At 38.9% G+C, this 16,161-nt stretch overlaps 1 protein-coding gene across 1 annotated transcript in view; it reads left to right on the top strand.

Annotated features, from left to right (window-relative positions):
• Nucleotides 1–2,723: 2,723 nt before the first annotated feature.
• LOC150077637 (uncharacterized) overlaps nucleotides 2,724–16,161 on the top strand; it is a 33,129-nt gene continuing 19,691 nt past the window's right edge. Inside the window, exons 1-4 of the mRNA XM_090385180.1 lie at nucleotides 2,724–2,864; nucleotides 2,972–3,121; nucleotides 4,106–5,952; nucleotides 6,226–6,772. Coding sequence (XP_090241306.1) covers nucleotides 2,724–2,864; nucleotides 2,972–3,121; nucleotides 4,106–5,952; nucleotides 6,226–6,772 — 2,685 coding nt within the window. The remainder of the gene's footprint in view (nucleotides 2,865–2,971; nucleotides 3,122–4,105; nucleotides 5,953–6,225; nucleotides 6,773–16,161) is intronic.

The following is a 16,161-nucleotide window of genomic DNA, read 5'->3' as shown; positions in this document are numbered from 1 at the left end:
ACACACACACACACACACACACACACACACACACACACACACACACAAGAAAATAGAGCAGTAGACATTCTTTCCCAAGACAAAGGTTTTGGCGGGAAAAAACGTGGACGCTGTAGACATACGGGCACTTGGGGGGTTACAAAAAGTTCGAGCCCGACGATGGCCACGACAACAGAAGCCCACGAAACAGTGCCGCCATCTAGCGAGTCATTCTGAAAGCTGAAATCAAAGATTTTATTTTATTTAAGGTGTTTAAATTTTTTTTTTTTTTTTTTTCCTAGGTAGCTATGACTTTGCCGTTTAAATATATTTCAGTGGCTTTGCAATATGTGGCGCCATCTGTGGAAGCAATCTGAAAGCTGAAAATTAAAAGATTTTATTTAAATATATATATATTTTTTTTTTTTTTCCCTACATACTTCTTGAACGGAGATTGCCACGACATCGTAACAACCAAGAAAATGTGTCGCCATCTAGCGTGTCATTCTGAAAGTTGAAATTAAGGATTTTATTTAAATATATATTTTTTCTCTCACATACGGATACTTGGTGTCACAATACTTCTTGAACGGAGATTGCCAAGACATCGTAACTACCAAGAAACTGTGTCGCCATCTATCGATCTATTCTGCAAGTTGAAAAGCTGAAAAATTAAGTATTTTTATATGTTTAATGTTATGTTATGTGCTTTTTTTTGATGGTTAAATTTTTATATGTATATATTTTTACCCATAACTATTTATGATGGTTCCTCTTCAAGTTGAATTTTGTATCCTGATGCTTAGTCTATCTTGAAAAAAAAAAAAAAAAAAAACCTGAAAAGTAAAATGTATTGATGTGTATATATATATTTATTTACCTTCTTCAGATTCTTTCCACAACTTTGAATTTTTTTTTAAAAATCTATATTCGAAATCATTTCTTTCCTAAAAGTAAATTCTCAATTTTTTTAAAAAAAAAAGGTTATTGATTAATGGAAAATTAAAACTTAATTTCTACTTTCTAAGAAAAAAGACAGACAATATTTTTCAAATAGACATGTTTTTATTGGTAAGTTTTTACAGATGTTGTTACTAATCACAAAAATCAACACAAAAACTTACATATGCACATTGCTTTGATCAGAACGGATACTTCGTATATTTCGTAGTGTAAGCAGTTTGAAGTTCTTCGATCATCGAAACTACAGCATTGTACAAAGCATAATCGTTGAACTCAGTAACTACACCTTCTTTCGAACACTTAGCAGAAAAAATTTTAACACTTGTAGATGGTTCAGCATTTCTTACGAAGTACGCATACACGTCGTTAAACGAAACATCGATAGAGCCAGTAAACACATCGTTCTTTATACGTTCTCTAACACAATCAAGATGCTCAAGTATAACTGATTGCATTAACAGAAATGCGGGTTTTTCGTCTTCTAGACGTTGAAGAAAAGAATCTATGTCTATGATTCTATTAGATATAGCTTCAAGTTCAGAAAGGTGGAGAGTCATTCGTCGTTCTGCAGATAGCGAGAATGGTTTCCAATAGAAATCACAAGCACCGACATCTGTATTGATTCGGATCCCCGGTAGATGGATTTCATCTTTAGATCTGGCTCTTACGGAAAGCAAGATATTAGTCATTTTGTTTTTGAATTCTTCCCACTGGTTTCTGGATAGCATCATGTGCGTATTAGTTGTCTCAATCGTAACATGTGGCTCGAATTCGTGACAATAAACACGAACTGTGCTACTATGGCTCAGACGTCTGTAGAAAGTTACATTTGGTCGTCTTATATCATCAAACATTTCGTGCTTTGGCATTTTGGAAAAAACTGCAACAGTGGAAAAATTCACAACCACACTGAGAAAGCTCCAAACTGTAATGTGGTCCACTGGCTATAGCATCATGTGATTAGAATCTAGTCGTGTTGTTACTGGCTCATAAGTTCGTGACGTGTCAGGAACAGGTAGAGGCATGTCGTACAATGGTTATATAATACCATATAGCTAACGCAGGTGTTGCTCCCAAAGTCTTTTGTTCAAATTTAGAGAGGGCTAAAGCAAAAGATAACAAAGCTAGTTCAACTTCAAAGGTGTGGGGTGATCACAGGTGGACACATGGCGTACAAAGGCTATATATCGTCATATAACTAAAGGAGATACCACCCCCAAGTCTGCGCCACCGTTCCCAAACCTTTGTTCAAAACCGCTCCCTTAGTCTTTGTTCAAATGTAGAGTAACAAAAAAAAAAGCAAAAGATAGCTCACCTTCAAAGATGTCGTTCGGGAACGGCTAGACACATGTCATGCAAAGGTTATATTTCATCATATAACTAAAGGTGATACCAACCCCAAAGTCTTTGTTTAAATTTAGAGTAGTAGTAAAAGCTAGTTCAACTTCAAAGGTGTTGGCTGGGAACAAGTAGAAACATGTACAAAGGTTATATAACTAGCGCTGTTATCGTTCACATGCCCTTGTAGTAACAAAAGGTAAAAGATAACTCAGTTTCAAAAGGTTACCTTCAAAGATACCACACCTACCCTTACTGATGTGTAAGGATTTCGCTCTCATGTCATGGTATTTTCCTATTGGCGGTGACTTTCACATACTATTGAATCTAAGCACTGATTGGCTGACGTCAAATGTTGTTTCAATCCACGAGTTTGCTTTAAAAAGGGGTCAACACGACAACAATTCACAAGTGCCTTTTTTTTCCTATTACAAGAAATCAAAATGAGTAGTGAAGATATTTTCTTTGGGGACGAAGTAGATTCGAAGTTCATAGATGAAGTTATCAGGGTAGAGAAGGATCATGAAGATGCTAGGATGATAGAGGCTGAGATAGAATTCTGCCAAACTTTGGTATATTCGAGTGTAAGTATTTCTTTTTTCATTACTGAAAAATTTTTTTATTTGATTTTTTAAAAATGTTTATAGAATTATTGTTTGGTAACTGAGTTTCTTTTACGTTACCCTTTCAGAATGCGGAGTTCTTTGGCTATGGTGATGACGGTATTGAGCATCGACCAGGATGCTCACATGACAACACGTTAGAAGGTGCTGGGGGAGAAGAATTGGAGGAGAGTCCGTTATTACTAGATGGATTTTTGAACGATGACGATGATGATGATGTAAGTATACCTATATATATATATATATATATATATATATATTTTTTTTTTTTTGTTTTTCGCGAAAAACAAACCCCTAAAGCTTATGCGACGTTTTTTTTTAAATTTTAGATGGAAGAGAGAGAAGTAGCCGTACAAGAAAGTTTTGAGCAGTACTACGAAGTACAGGATGGGGTTGCACGTTATTCAAAAAAATATCAGACCTTATTTAAAACGTATGAGGTCCGGTTTACAAACATTGTAAACTTAGCAGACGGGGATCTGTTTTTTTCGAACTTTCGGCGGATGCTAGAAGAGATAATCGCCAATTTAAGTAATCAGGGTGATTATTCTCATGTTAGGTTGTGTTTAGACGCACCCAGTCTAAAAAATCCCATAAACTTGCCATTTATGCCTCTAACCGATCTGACATTTGACCGTGTGATGGCCGCATTTATAGCTGTCGACCAATCAAACAGTGAATTTATGATAACGGACGACTTGAGTCTGGACGTCATTCTTATTAATATCACGAATAGGGGGGATGGTGGTTATCGTTCTGAGAATATTAAAAAAAGGGCAATGTTGAATTTGAATGACTTTTTAAAAAAAAAAAAAGCTGTCATTCAAATCAACAATACCGATAGTTTATGTCTCGCCAGAGCATTAGCTGTTGGTATTTCGGCCCATCAGGATGATGCTAAAACATACAGACAGGTGCGAGAGGATAAGCGTAGTATGCAAACTATCAGAGCTACAAATTTACATGGTATCGCAGGGGTTGCCTTAGAAAGTTGTGGTTTGAATGAAGTTGAGTTGTTTCAGTGAGCGATCCCTGATTACCAACTGGTTGTAATTTCCGCTGAGTGCGGTTTTGAAGTTGCATATCGGGGCCCCGCTGCTGATAAACAGATATTTCTACTCAGTCACGACAGACATTATGATCTTGTGCGATCTTTGAAAGCTCTGTTTGGCAGTGATTATTATTGTCCCCTATGCCTTAAGGTTTTACCTACTCGAGAAAGATTAAACACACACAATTGCTCTTTCAAGTGCAATAGATGCAGAGCTGTCGCCGTTCATAATGAAGACAACCTTCTCCTGTGTAATTTTTGTAATCGTTTTTTCCAAGGCGAAGCATGCATTAACGCTCACAGGGCAAACAAAACCTGCTCTGAAGTGCATCGCTGTGGCGTTTGTATGTGCACTTTTCTTACCAACACAGCACACAAATGCATTGATCCCGACTTCTGTAGCTATTGTAAAACTGTGCACAAAACACAACATTGCTTTGTTCAAAAACCTGAGGACCCGAAGCACGATGTTTCTGTTGTATACTTTGACACAGAAACAGTCTTGCTGGATGGTGAGCATGTGGCTGTGCTCTGCGTTGCTTCTTTTGGCGATCAGGAACGCGTTTACTGGGGCCGCAATTGCATGGCGGAGTTTTTGGATGAGCTGTTAGGAACCCGAGAGACTTTGAAACGAGGTAGTGATGGCCGAAAACTTCGACACATAGAGCCAAAATATAAGAATGTGCGAGTAATCGCCCACAACCTTCGTGGTTTTGACGGTTACTTTGTGCTTTCTTATATTTTCGCGAAACACATAGCTCCTCACACTATCTATGATGGGTCAAAGATTTTGGGTATCTTTCTATCTTCGTTAAACATAGTCTTCTTGGACTCTTATTCTTTTCTAACAGTTCCACTCCGAAAACTGCCAGCTATGTTCGAGCTGCCAGAGGTGCGTAAGGGCTTCTTCCCTCACGAATTCCACAAGATAGACACATTAGATTATGTGGGAGCTTTGCCCGATCAAAAATATTTTAAACCGGAATTCATGAGCGAAGAAACCCGTACGGAATTCGTGTTATGGTACCAAGAGAAGTCACGAGATACATACAACCTGAAATGTGAACTTTTGGCCTATGCCTTAGACGACGTGAGAGTATTGCGAGATTCCTGCAATAAGTTCCGTTCTCTCTTTATAGCAGTCTCTCAAGTTGATCCTTTCTGTCAGGATATTACTATCGCCGGTGCTTGTAGTAGGATCTTCGCCAGAAACTATTTAGAACCAAACACAATGGCTATCCTACCACCTGGCGGCTACATAGGGAGTAACACACAGAGTAGGAAGGCGTTGGCTTGGCTTTCGTGGCAGGAACAACAGAACAACATTAAAATTCAACAAGCTCGATCACAGGGTGGTGAAGTTAGAGTAGGTCCTTTTTTATTAGATGGGGTATGTGGTAGCACCGCTTACGAATTCTACGGTTGTTACTATCACGGGTGCAAGAATTGTTTTCGATCTAGTACTATACAGACACAGAGAAACAAACCTATGGGCGCTCTATATGCTGAAACCATGGATCGCGAGGCCTTCATTAGGTCTCGAGGATATGATGTGGTTTCCGTATGGGAATGCCAGTTTGACAACCAACAGAAAAACGACCCTGCCATGAAAGAATTTGTTGCAGCTTTCATAACGTACGAATCGATTACACCACGTAGCGCTCTCAGAGGAGGTAGAGTTGACTGCTTTAAACTTTACCACCAGGTGGCGGATAACGAGGAGATTCACTATGTGGATTTCTGTTCGTTGTATCCGTGGGTTTGCAAATACGGCGTATTTCCTCGCGGTCACCCCGAAGTCATTCTTAGCGACTTTGACTATAGTCACAATGCATACTTTGGTATAATCCATGCTAGGGTGACAGCGCCCGAAAAGGAGTTCTTACCCGTCCTCCCAATAAGCTCCAATGGCAAGCTAGTGTTCCCGCTATGCAGTGCTTGTGCCGAGCAGTTGTCTCCCACCTGTAATCACGAGGATCGGAGCTTTTCGGGAATCTGGTGCACGCCTGAGTTTTACCTGGCTGTTGAGAGCGGTTATAAAATTGATAACATCTACGAAGTTTGGCATTTCAAAGAGAGCCATAAGTCTTTATTTGGTGGCTACATAGACACCTTCTTGAAAATCAAACAGGAGGCGTCGGGCTGGCCCAAGGGGGTTGAACCCGATGCATACATTTCCGATTTTAAAAGTAGGGAAGGCATCTCTATGGACAGGCATGAAATAAAGGCGAACCCTGCTAGACGTTCACTTGCAAAATTATGTCTCAATAGTTTATGGGGTCGGCTCGCAATGAGAACTAATAGGGTGAGCACTGCAGTATGTAACACTTACGAAAGCGTTGTACAGCTTTTTATGGATGACACAAAAATCATCCACGACGTTATGTTAGTGTCGGAAGAAATAATGCAAGTTGCATTTGCCCCGATTGATGGAACGGAAGAACCATACCGTCGGGGTAATGCAGTCATTGGCTCTTTCGTCGCTTCCTATGGCCGAATAAAGCTTTACAAAGCTATGGCCCCTCTACGCCAATCTCTTTTATATTGCGATACTGATTCGGTGGTGTTTGTCCAAAAACAGGGGGACGAACGTCCACCCATAGGTCACTCGCTGGGTCAGCTCACAGACGAATTGTCTGGGGACCACATTGTTGAGTTTGCCTCGACCGGTCCCAAATCTTACTCCTTCCGCACCCAAGGGGGTAAAACAGTGACCAAATGCAAGGGTGTGACACTTAATGCCAAAAACGCGAAGTTAGTCAACATGAATGTTATGACAGCTGCTGCAAAAGGCCAACATGTTGACGTTTCTGTCTATGTACCGTTTTCTGTCCGGAGAGACAAACGTACTTCTCGTCTCCTTGAGTCCTCAGTAACAAAAAGGTTTGGATTTACTTTCGCTAAACGTGTGATAGGAGACAACACACACACTTACCCTTATGGATATTTCCAAGACACATAGCGAAAGCTAACCACCTAGTCATCATACTATCAACATTAGAAAAAAAACCCAGTGAAATCCCCATGTTTTTGACACTAAGCAGTTTTCAATGGCTACCTCTGGTGACGTCTCCTTTTTTTTCAGGATGTCGGCGAAGTCGATCGGGCACGTCTTCCCCATCCTATTCCCACCGACGTCACATTCGTGACGGCACTCGGATGGGAATCGCAGGGCGCAGGGGGAATCGCGGCACCCCTCCCACCCATCACGTTGTGATGGGCGCGCGCACGGGGGGATCGCGGCACCCCTCCCACCCATCACGTTGTGATGGGCGCGCGCACGGGGGGATCGCGGCACCCCTCCCACCCGCCACGAAGTGTCGGGCGCGCTTAGATGGAGGAATACACTTTTTTCTGTGTCAAGAATGGTTTCATGGAAAAGACAACTTCCAAAAAAAACCTTTTTCATAACTCACAGTTTTTTAAAAAAGGGGACAATGTTTCGTTTTTCTGGAGACGTCACCTTCTGTCTTTACAGTTGCTAGTCCTACCTCTCGCATCAGCGCGCGAACACACACATAAATACTTGGTCCAGACTAGCGCGCGCTCATTTACATAATGTTTCACCATCCATTCACAGCTATAGTCTCGGGAGCAACACAGAGTGGAAAGACGACGTTTGTATTGTCGCTATTAGAAAATAGTGAAAGTTTAATTTCGCCACCACCTCAAAGAATCGTCTATTGCTATTCAGAGTTTCAAGATAAGTTTCGGTGTTACTCGCAAATCGAGTTCGTGGAGGGTTTAAACATCCCCGAATTCGATCCATCAGTAAAAAATTTACTTGTTTTAGACGATCTCATCAACCAAGCAAAGGATAGTATTGTCGTTTCTGAAATATTTATAAAAGGATCACATCATAGAAATCTGAGTGTTATTTTGTTAACACAAAACCTGTTTTCGCAAGGATCGCAGTTCCGTACTATCAGTTTGAATTCGCACTATCTGATTGTTTTTAAAAACCCTTGCGACTCAAGACAAATTTCACACCTAGCAAGTCAAGTTTTCCCCGGGAGATCACGTGTTTTAGTCGACATATATAAGCATGCAACACGCGATCCTCATTCATATTTACTGTTTGATTTTTGTCAGAACACAGATGATAGGTTGAGACTGCGCTCACACGTGTTACCAAACGAAGGACATACGATTGTTTACATCCCCATATGGCTCTGCGTCTAAAAAACAATGCTAACTTTATAAGGTATCTGTCGGAAGTTCGGCCGAAACAGGCAACCGCTTTATTAAGGAGTTCAAATCAAACAGAAATAAATTCACTCTGTGAAATATGTAAAAACATAGTCAAAGGTAGCATTCCGTTGACAGACAGAGTGAAAAGCAAGTTACAACGCAAAAAACGTCTGCTTAGAACACTAGCAGATAAAAAAGTAGCATTTAAAACTAGGCGGAAATTAATTCTTCAACAAGGAGGTTCACTGTTCCCCCTGATCGCAAGTATAGTGGTTCCGCTCATTACAAGTTTGATTAGAAGATGAGTGAATCTTTCCGTAAATTCTTGCTTGTAGCTGCACCGCCAGAACAAAAACAGATGCTCTCTTTAGACGAGAAAATGTCTGAAATCTTAAAAAGACAGGATTTGCAGCCCGAGTCTAAAGTTAAAATGTATCTTCAGATACTACAGTCATATTTAGGCCTGAAAACTAATGCCGCAAAACAAGCGTCCTCGTCGGCATCAAGCGATATCGAGACCAGCGTATCGAACGTAACGGCCTCGCTACCCACAATTCCATCCTCTGAAGCGTCGGAGCAACGGTACTCCAAGAGCGAAGTTGTAAAGCCTCGTAAGCAGGTCAAGCGCCGATATACGGCTTTAATATCGCCTCGTCGTTTGAGACGTAAACATACGTGGATTTCGTTGTGGTAAGTTTTTTTTCAATAAAACAGACACTTTTTAAAAATAAATAAAATTTTATTTTGTAAGTAAAGGTTCAATTACATGTAATGTGGCTAACAAATCATTTGCCCACAAATCTTTACAATAATATTTGTTTACAATCTTTGACATAGAAATATTTCTACACCGATGAGTCAGGAAAAAAATACAATGTAGTCCACACGCTATAGATTCTGGATGTTGAATCACCACTTTGTTATAAGTCCATTTCTTACTGTTTTGGTTAAGGAACTCTGCAATGTCCGGTGTCGGCGGTCGTGCAAAGCTGCCGAAATATTGACTTTCTCTTTTTCCTAGGAAGATACTCACCCAGTGAGTACCTGGCATGTGTGCCTTGTCTGTATTGATGACTAGCAATGCTGGTTTCCTCTGTATTTTTGACGGTAACTCGTCCCTGGCACAGACACCGATCAGATGTTTTCTCGATTCACTGTCTGCTTCTAAAACCTTTAATATATCTCTAGTGTTCATAATTCACGATGATTGAACGGTCCTTAGTCACAGAAAGAATGTTTTCGAATTCGGCATACAAGATCACTGTTACGTTTTCGGGAAGAGGTTCTGCGAATTTCAGTTCAAGTCGAACACCGCCTCGCCGTAAAGAAGTGATGTGCGTGCCAACAGCGTTACTGTCGGGAGTTAGGTCGAAAGCATAAAGCACATTCCCTTCTGTATAATCCAGGATTGATATGTCGTTTCCACAGTCTGAATTCCATTTGTTTAGCGATGTGAAAATAGACAGGTAGGACCGCGTATAATGTCCATTCTTATAATCGGGTGTTAGCGGAATGGAAGGATGCTGCACACCATCAGCCGTCAGAAGTAAATAGCACAAGTTGTAGTGACCAAAATTGAATGGGTTGGTTTTGAGGGAGCCGTTGAAACTATCACTGGACACAATACCGACTATTAAACGAGTGGGGATCTGGCCTAGATATATATTATCTCGGGTAGAGTCTGACATGCCTTTTGGTATTGAATAGTAACTTACATCAGCTCTATTAATAGGATATACAATAGGATGTTTTTCAAGAACACTCATGTGGGCTAACTGTATGCTGGGGTTAAGTTTAACTTTACGCACAAAAAGACAGGCTTCGCGTATATGAATTTTAGCAGTATTGTCGAGAGACAACAGACAGAACTCGGGCGAACTGCGAACCATTCTTAGGCGGAGCGATAAATTATTAATAATATATTTGTCTTGATGGCACAAATCTAGTCTGAGACGACCCAGAAGTTCCACAGTTTTGGTTTTCGAAAAAAACTTCATACGTTGATTCATACCACTGTCAGGCTGAGAAAACATTTGCGAAACATCCGAAAAATTGTCTTTTACGAACAGTTCTGTAGTGAGCTGTGATTTTTTTGCTCCTCTGTCAAAATTCAAAAGCGTTTCTAAATAAGCTCTATAGGGGTATGTGTCGCTGCTTGGATTAATTAATTTGTCTTGAACGAAAAGATCCACATGTTTAAACATGGAGTGAAAAAAGTTGTTGACAACTCCTACACTCGACTGTAATTCTTTTCCGTCGCTTTGAGTTAACTGTACTTTGAGTCGCAAATAAGTTTTTCCCAGGTCCAGATATTCTTCTGATGTCCCCGGTACGGAAAATTCTATTGGGCCCGGCGTATCCACTGAAGCTAAAGGCAAAAAAGTAATGTATGAAGATCGCTCGATGCATAGATTAGTGGCAGGCTGTGCAAACAGGTCTAGTTCTGACATCATAACTTCACCCATCATTGAAAGATGTCCTGATATTTTTTTTTCTTTCGACGTTTACCTCCACTCTGACTACGAACTTTTTGCTTAATGGCGTGTCCTACTTCAGAAGCTCGATTTATAAACGAGCGTTTCACGGGTGCTGCCGAAATGACATCATCTATGATATTACGACCTGCCGATAGCACTTGGCGACCGATGAATTTGGCTGCGGGCTTCAGAAGAGGAGAGAGAAATGTAAATGCTGATCTGAATATACTGCCTAAACCTTGACCTCTCTGGATCGCTGCTCCTACAAAGTAGGGATTTCCCCCCGCTTGCACTGAGTAGTAATCAACGTACGCGTTCATTGGGGTCGAAAATGTAACTTAATTAGAGTTTTACCACCTCTGAATGGAAATAACTGACCACTGTCTGTGCGAATTTGAATAGAAATGGATTGAATGTTCGAGAGCAGTACAGGGTAATAGTCCAAATGTAAGAATTCACCACTGCTTCCGAACGGTACTACTCGCAAAAGAGGCGCTCTGATATCACCCACGACCTGGTCTTCTATCACACTACTATAAACAAAATAAGAGCCTACACCTCTATTTATATCTCCGGGAAATTTCGATCTCGCTGTTCCTTCGAAACCATCGGGCATACGCTCAAAACCGAGTAACTCACCGAGTCCTGTCTCAGGGAAGCGAAGACGCACACCGCTTTCTATTTCGAAAGAAACAAAACCACGGGCATTAACAGAACCTTTAATTTCGGGGGCTATAAAAGTCATAACCTTTAGAATTTCGGAGATGCTACCGTAATTACCATAAGGAATTTTATGCTCGCGAACATCACAAGTCGGTTGTTGTACGAGTACAAGCTTCCTATCAGCACACTCACTGTTAGGCTTTAATGGTGGTAACACTATTTTACCTTTAGGTATCCACTTTCCTATGTACTCCCCTTTAAAAGTTCTAGATTTGTCAACAGCTTCACTCACTACTACTTTGTGTACTAGTCCTAGAATTCTGGCAGTTCGTAAAGTCATGCGCAACTCACAGCCATTTTTAACGCGAATTGTAAATCTCACTTTGAATTCTGTCTCTTCTACTTTAAGCTCTAAATTGGTATTAAGACCACACATATGTTCAATCAATTTAGACGAATTTTCGTACTCATCGTTCAGCATGTAAACCTCAGGGTTCCTAACTGTCGGTTCTTTCTGCAGAATTGCAAACTCGGCCCAACCTTCGGAAATATTGTCCCATGACTTAGGTACGTGTATTTCTGCAAGTGCCACCTCCCAATTGCCTTTGAGAGGTATAGTGTCGGGCAATATAATAGTAAAATTAGCTTGCGTATTCTGGGGATGGAAATCCATGCATGCATTACTCGGTAGTGTTAAGAAGAACATCTTTAGCCGAAACCCAACTGCTGTAGGAAGCAGGATATCCTAGCCACTTAACACGGAATTGACGTTCTCCTCCCACACGTCGCTCCTTAAGTACTTTTTCAATAAGATATGTATCCTGTGGCAACTTGTCGTGAATATTAACAAGTTGTAACTGTTGCTCATAAAAGGTACCCTCGATAGTGTCGCCTGCTTTGTCTTGTACTCTGTACACAACTGGCTTTCTTCGTTTCAATACTTGAGATATAGTAAAAATTTCACGCGTCCAACTGCCCCAGAATCCTTTGCGGAAAAGATTTGAACCTGTACTTAGAACGACACGATCCCCCACTTTAAATTTAGGAGTCTGTTCTTTGGTTTTTTTCAAGTACAATTTCCTGTAGACGTCTTCTTCATTATGCAAAGTGACATCGGCAGGTGGCATTCCTATAGCTCGATGTGGCGTTCGATTATAAGTAGCTACAATGTCGGGAAGAACATGCACATATTTCTTACTTTCAGAATAAGTTATCCATTTAAATATTTTTTCTTTCAGAGTTCGAATAAAACGTTCAGCGATTGCAGCCTTTTTCTCCGATCTAGTAGTATAAAAATTAATGTTGAGAGATTTAAATAGGGCCCTCACATCTTTGTTTATAAACTCTCTACCTCTGTCACTGTTAACACTGAATGGCGTTTCTTCCTTGAAAATTGATTTGAATGCTTTTACCATCTGCTTCGATGTTTTATTTCCAAGTGTTCTCACCCAGGCGTATCTAGAAAAAGCGTCTATACAGACGAGTAAATAACGCACTCCGCCATTAGCATCAGACAGATTGGAAACTTCTGCTAAGCCACACTGAAACGTATGGTGTAGACCAGGAACTATTATTTGGTTTCTAGGAAAATTAACTCTTTGAGGTTTGTGTCTGACATAAGCAGGTTGAGATGACAAATACTCTTTCACGATACGTCTGGGTAATTTTGTATGTTTTTGTAATGCATTAACACCACTAAAACTTCCAACGACGCGCGGATCGTTGTAATCTTGTAACATTTCTTTTTTCTTTTCCAGATGGACTTCTACGAAAACCAGGAGTACTTATGGCGCGACCCCTGTTTCTTTGCATCTTATATGGCGGGTTTGGAAGCTAATGGTTAAAGATGGGGTAAAAATAGCGATGACCCCACTATCTTGTAATTTTTTTTATTTTTTTTTTTTTATTATTTATCAATAAACATATCTATTTGAAAAATATTGTCTGTCTTTTTTTCTTAGAAAGTAGAAATTTAAAAAAATTCAAAGTTGTGGAAAGAATCTGAAGAAGGTAAATAAATATATATATACACATCAATACATTTTACTTTTCAGGTTTTTTTTTTTTTTTTTTTTCAAGATAGACTAAGCATCAGGATACAAAATTCAACTTGAAGAGGAACCATCATAAATAGTTATGGGTAAAAATATATACATATAAAAATTTAACCATCAAAAAAAAGCACATAACATAACATTAAACATATAAAAATACTTAATTTTTCAGCTTTTCAACTTGCAGAATAGATCGATAGATGGCGACACAGTTTCTTGGTAGTTACGATCAGTGTTGCCATTTTAGCGGTTTTCCCGCTAGATTTAGCGGAATTGCTTCAGGTTTAGCGGATAAAAATATGAAATAGCGGATAGCGGATTTTTTAGCGGGAAGAGTATAAATGTTTAGCATTTTATGTATTTTGGCAATGTAACATTTATATTAAGAAATATTCATTTAAGAAATATTAAATTAATTGTTCGATTAATTATTTAATTAACAATAAAAATAATTCATAATTGAAATAGTAGGGATATCATATTTCATAGTTTTTTTTTTATAAAGCGAAGAATCGGTTTTATATTATTCTGGATTTCCCTGAGGAGAACCCCAACAATTTTACGTAGTTACGCTCGCGGTCAAACGACCTGATCATTGGGTCATAGTTTTAAATTGTTGAATCAAATCTAAAAATGTGGAAAAAATTCTAATGACGCCTTTTTTTGAAACAGCGAAGGAATGGCATTGGATAATTTTTCTTCGTCGTATTTGTTTGGCTTCCAAGAAATGCGATCCGAATTACCGACATCTCTTTCAACGTTTCTAATAACCACAGAGCAATAAGAGTAATAAGTAATAATTATTTCTAATAACCACAGTGTAATAATATCTTAGTATAGTCAGTCCTCGTATAGCACGATAGTTGTATTCCTAGAAACCCTCGTGCAATGCAAAATCGTGCGTTTAGTAAATCCACCAGCCGACAAAATCAATTCAAATATTTATACAGTGCCATAAACGATGGTGCAGATCCGAAAAAGATAGTTCATTCGTGTCAAACAAGGTGGTTATCCATTGAAGTTGCTATAACAAGAATTTTAGAACAGTATATTGAATTAAAAGCCCATTTTGAAATAACTCGTTTGACTGACAAATGTTATACTGCAGAACTTCTTTATTCAATGTTCAAAGATGAAAGTAATTTAGCATATCTTTTATTTTAAAACCTATCTTATCTGAAGTACAAAGAGTAAACAAATCTTTTGAATCAAATACTGCCGATCCTACATTATTACTACATGATTTAAACATGCTATTGTCGATGATTGCCAATAAAATGTTTTTACCAAATAATGAAAGAAAAATAAATGAATTAATAATGAATAAACTTATCACAACAACAACAGATGAAATGGCAATAAGAGAGAGATGCCGTAATTTCTTGATTGATTTGTATCAACAATTAAAACAACGCCTTCCGGACAACATAAAAGAATTAGAAAAAATGTCATTAATCTCAGTTAACAATATATTAAAGAAACAAAAAGAACCACTGATAAATTTATTACAAAATTTAAAATTGTCTGAAGTAGAAATTGAAAAAATTGAGCAATAGTATATAAACATTACTCTCGTTAAATGGGAAAACATCAACAATACAATGAAGTTTTGGTCAGAAGTTTCGAAATATCGAGATGCAAGCGGTAAAAATCCATTTAAAGAAATTAGCCAATTTGCATTGGGTATTTTAATTTTGCCATTATCCAATGCAGATGTGGAAAGAATATTCAGCAACATAAATCTAGTAAATAACAAAACACGCAACAGAATGAGTGTTGGCACGGTTAATGCAATCTTATCAGTACGATACGGGCTCAAAAGAGTTGAAAAGTGTTGTAAAAATTATGTTTTACCTGAAGAAGTGCTTCGCAAAATAGGCACACAAGAAACATATGATGAGGAGGTATTGAATTTCGAAATTAATTTAGATTTTTAGATATTGATTTTATATTAAAAACAGAAAATAAATAACTATTTATATATACTATTTGTTTGTTTATTTTTATTCACTACAAAGTACAAACAAATGAAAATTTTAAAAATTTGGCGGGTCAAGTGCTAAAAATAGCGGATTTTGAGTATGTGGCTAGCGGGAAATATTATTAAGAGTTGGCAACACTGGTTACGATGTCTTGGCAATCTCCGTTCAAGAAGTATTGTGACACCAAGTATCCGTATGTGAGAGAAAAAATATATATTTAAATAAAATCCTTAATTTCAACTTTCAGAATGACACGCTAGATGGCGACACATTTTCTTGGTTGTTACGATGTCGTGGCAATCTCCGTTCAAGAAGTATGTAGGGAAAAAAAAATATATATATTTAAATAAAATCTTTTAATTTTCAGCTTTCAGATTGCTTCCACAGATGGCGCCACATATTGCAAAGCCACTGAAATATATTTAAACGGCAAAGTCATAGCTACCTAGGAAAAAAAAAAAAAAAAAATTTAAACACCTTAAATAAAATAAAATCTTTGATTTCAGCTTTCAGAATGACTCGCTAGATGGCGGCACTGTTTCGTGGGCTTCTGTTGTCGTGGCCATCGTCGGGCTCGAACTTTTTGTAACCCCCCAAGTGCCCGTATGTCTACAGTGTCCACGTTTTTTCCCGCCAAAACCTTTGTCTTGGGAAAGAATGTCTACTGCTCTATTTTCTTGTGTGTGTGTGTGTGTGTGTGTGTGCGTGCGCAAGCTCAAGAGCTCGGGCTTGTGTGTGTGTGCGTGCGCGAACCCACAATTCATTGCGCACCCTCCAACGCCACCTTGAAAACCAACGCGGCAAAAGCAGACGATTTCTACGGCATCAACAGACCAGAAA

Source organism: Mastigoproctus giganteus, chromosome 11 (genome assembly GCF_048544385.1).
Source record: "Mastigoproctus giganteus isolate SK-2022 chromosome 11, ASM4854438v1, whole genome shotgun sequence".
In the NCBI taxonomy this organism is placed as follows: Eukaryota; Metazoa; Arthropoda; class Arachnida; order Uropygi; family Thelyphonidae; genus Mastigoproctus; species Mastigoproctus giganteus.
This window is presented reverse-complemented; position numbering and strand designations above follow the sequence as displayed.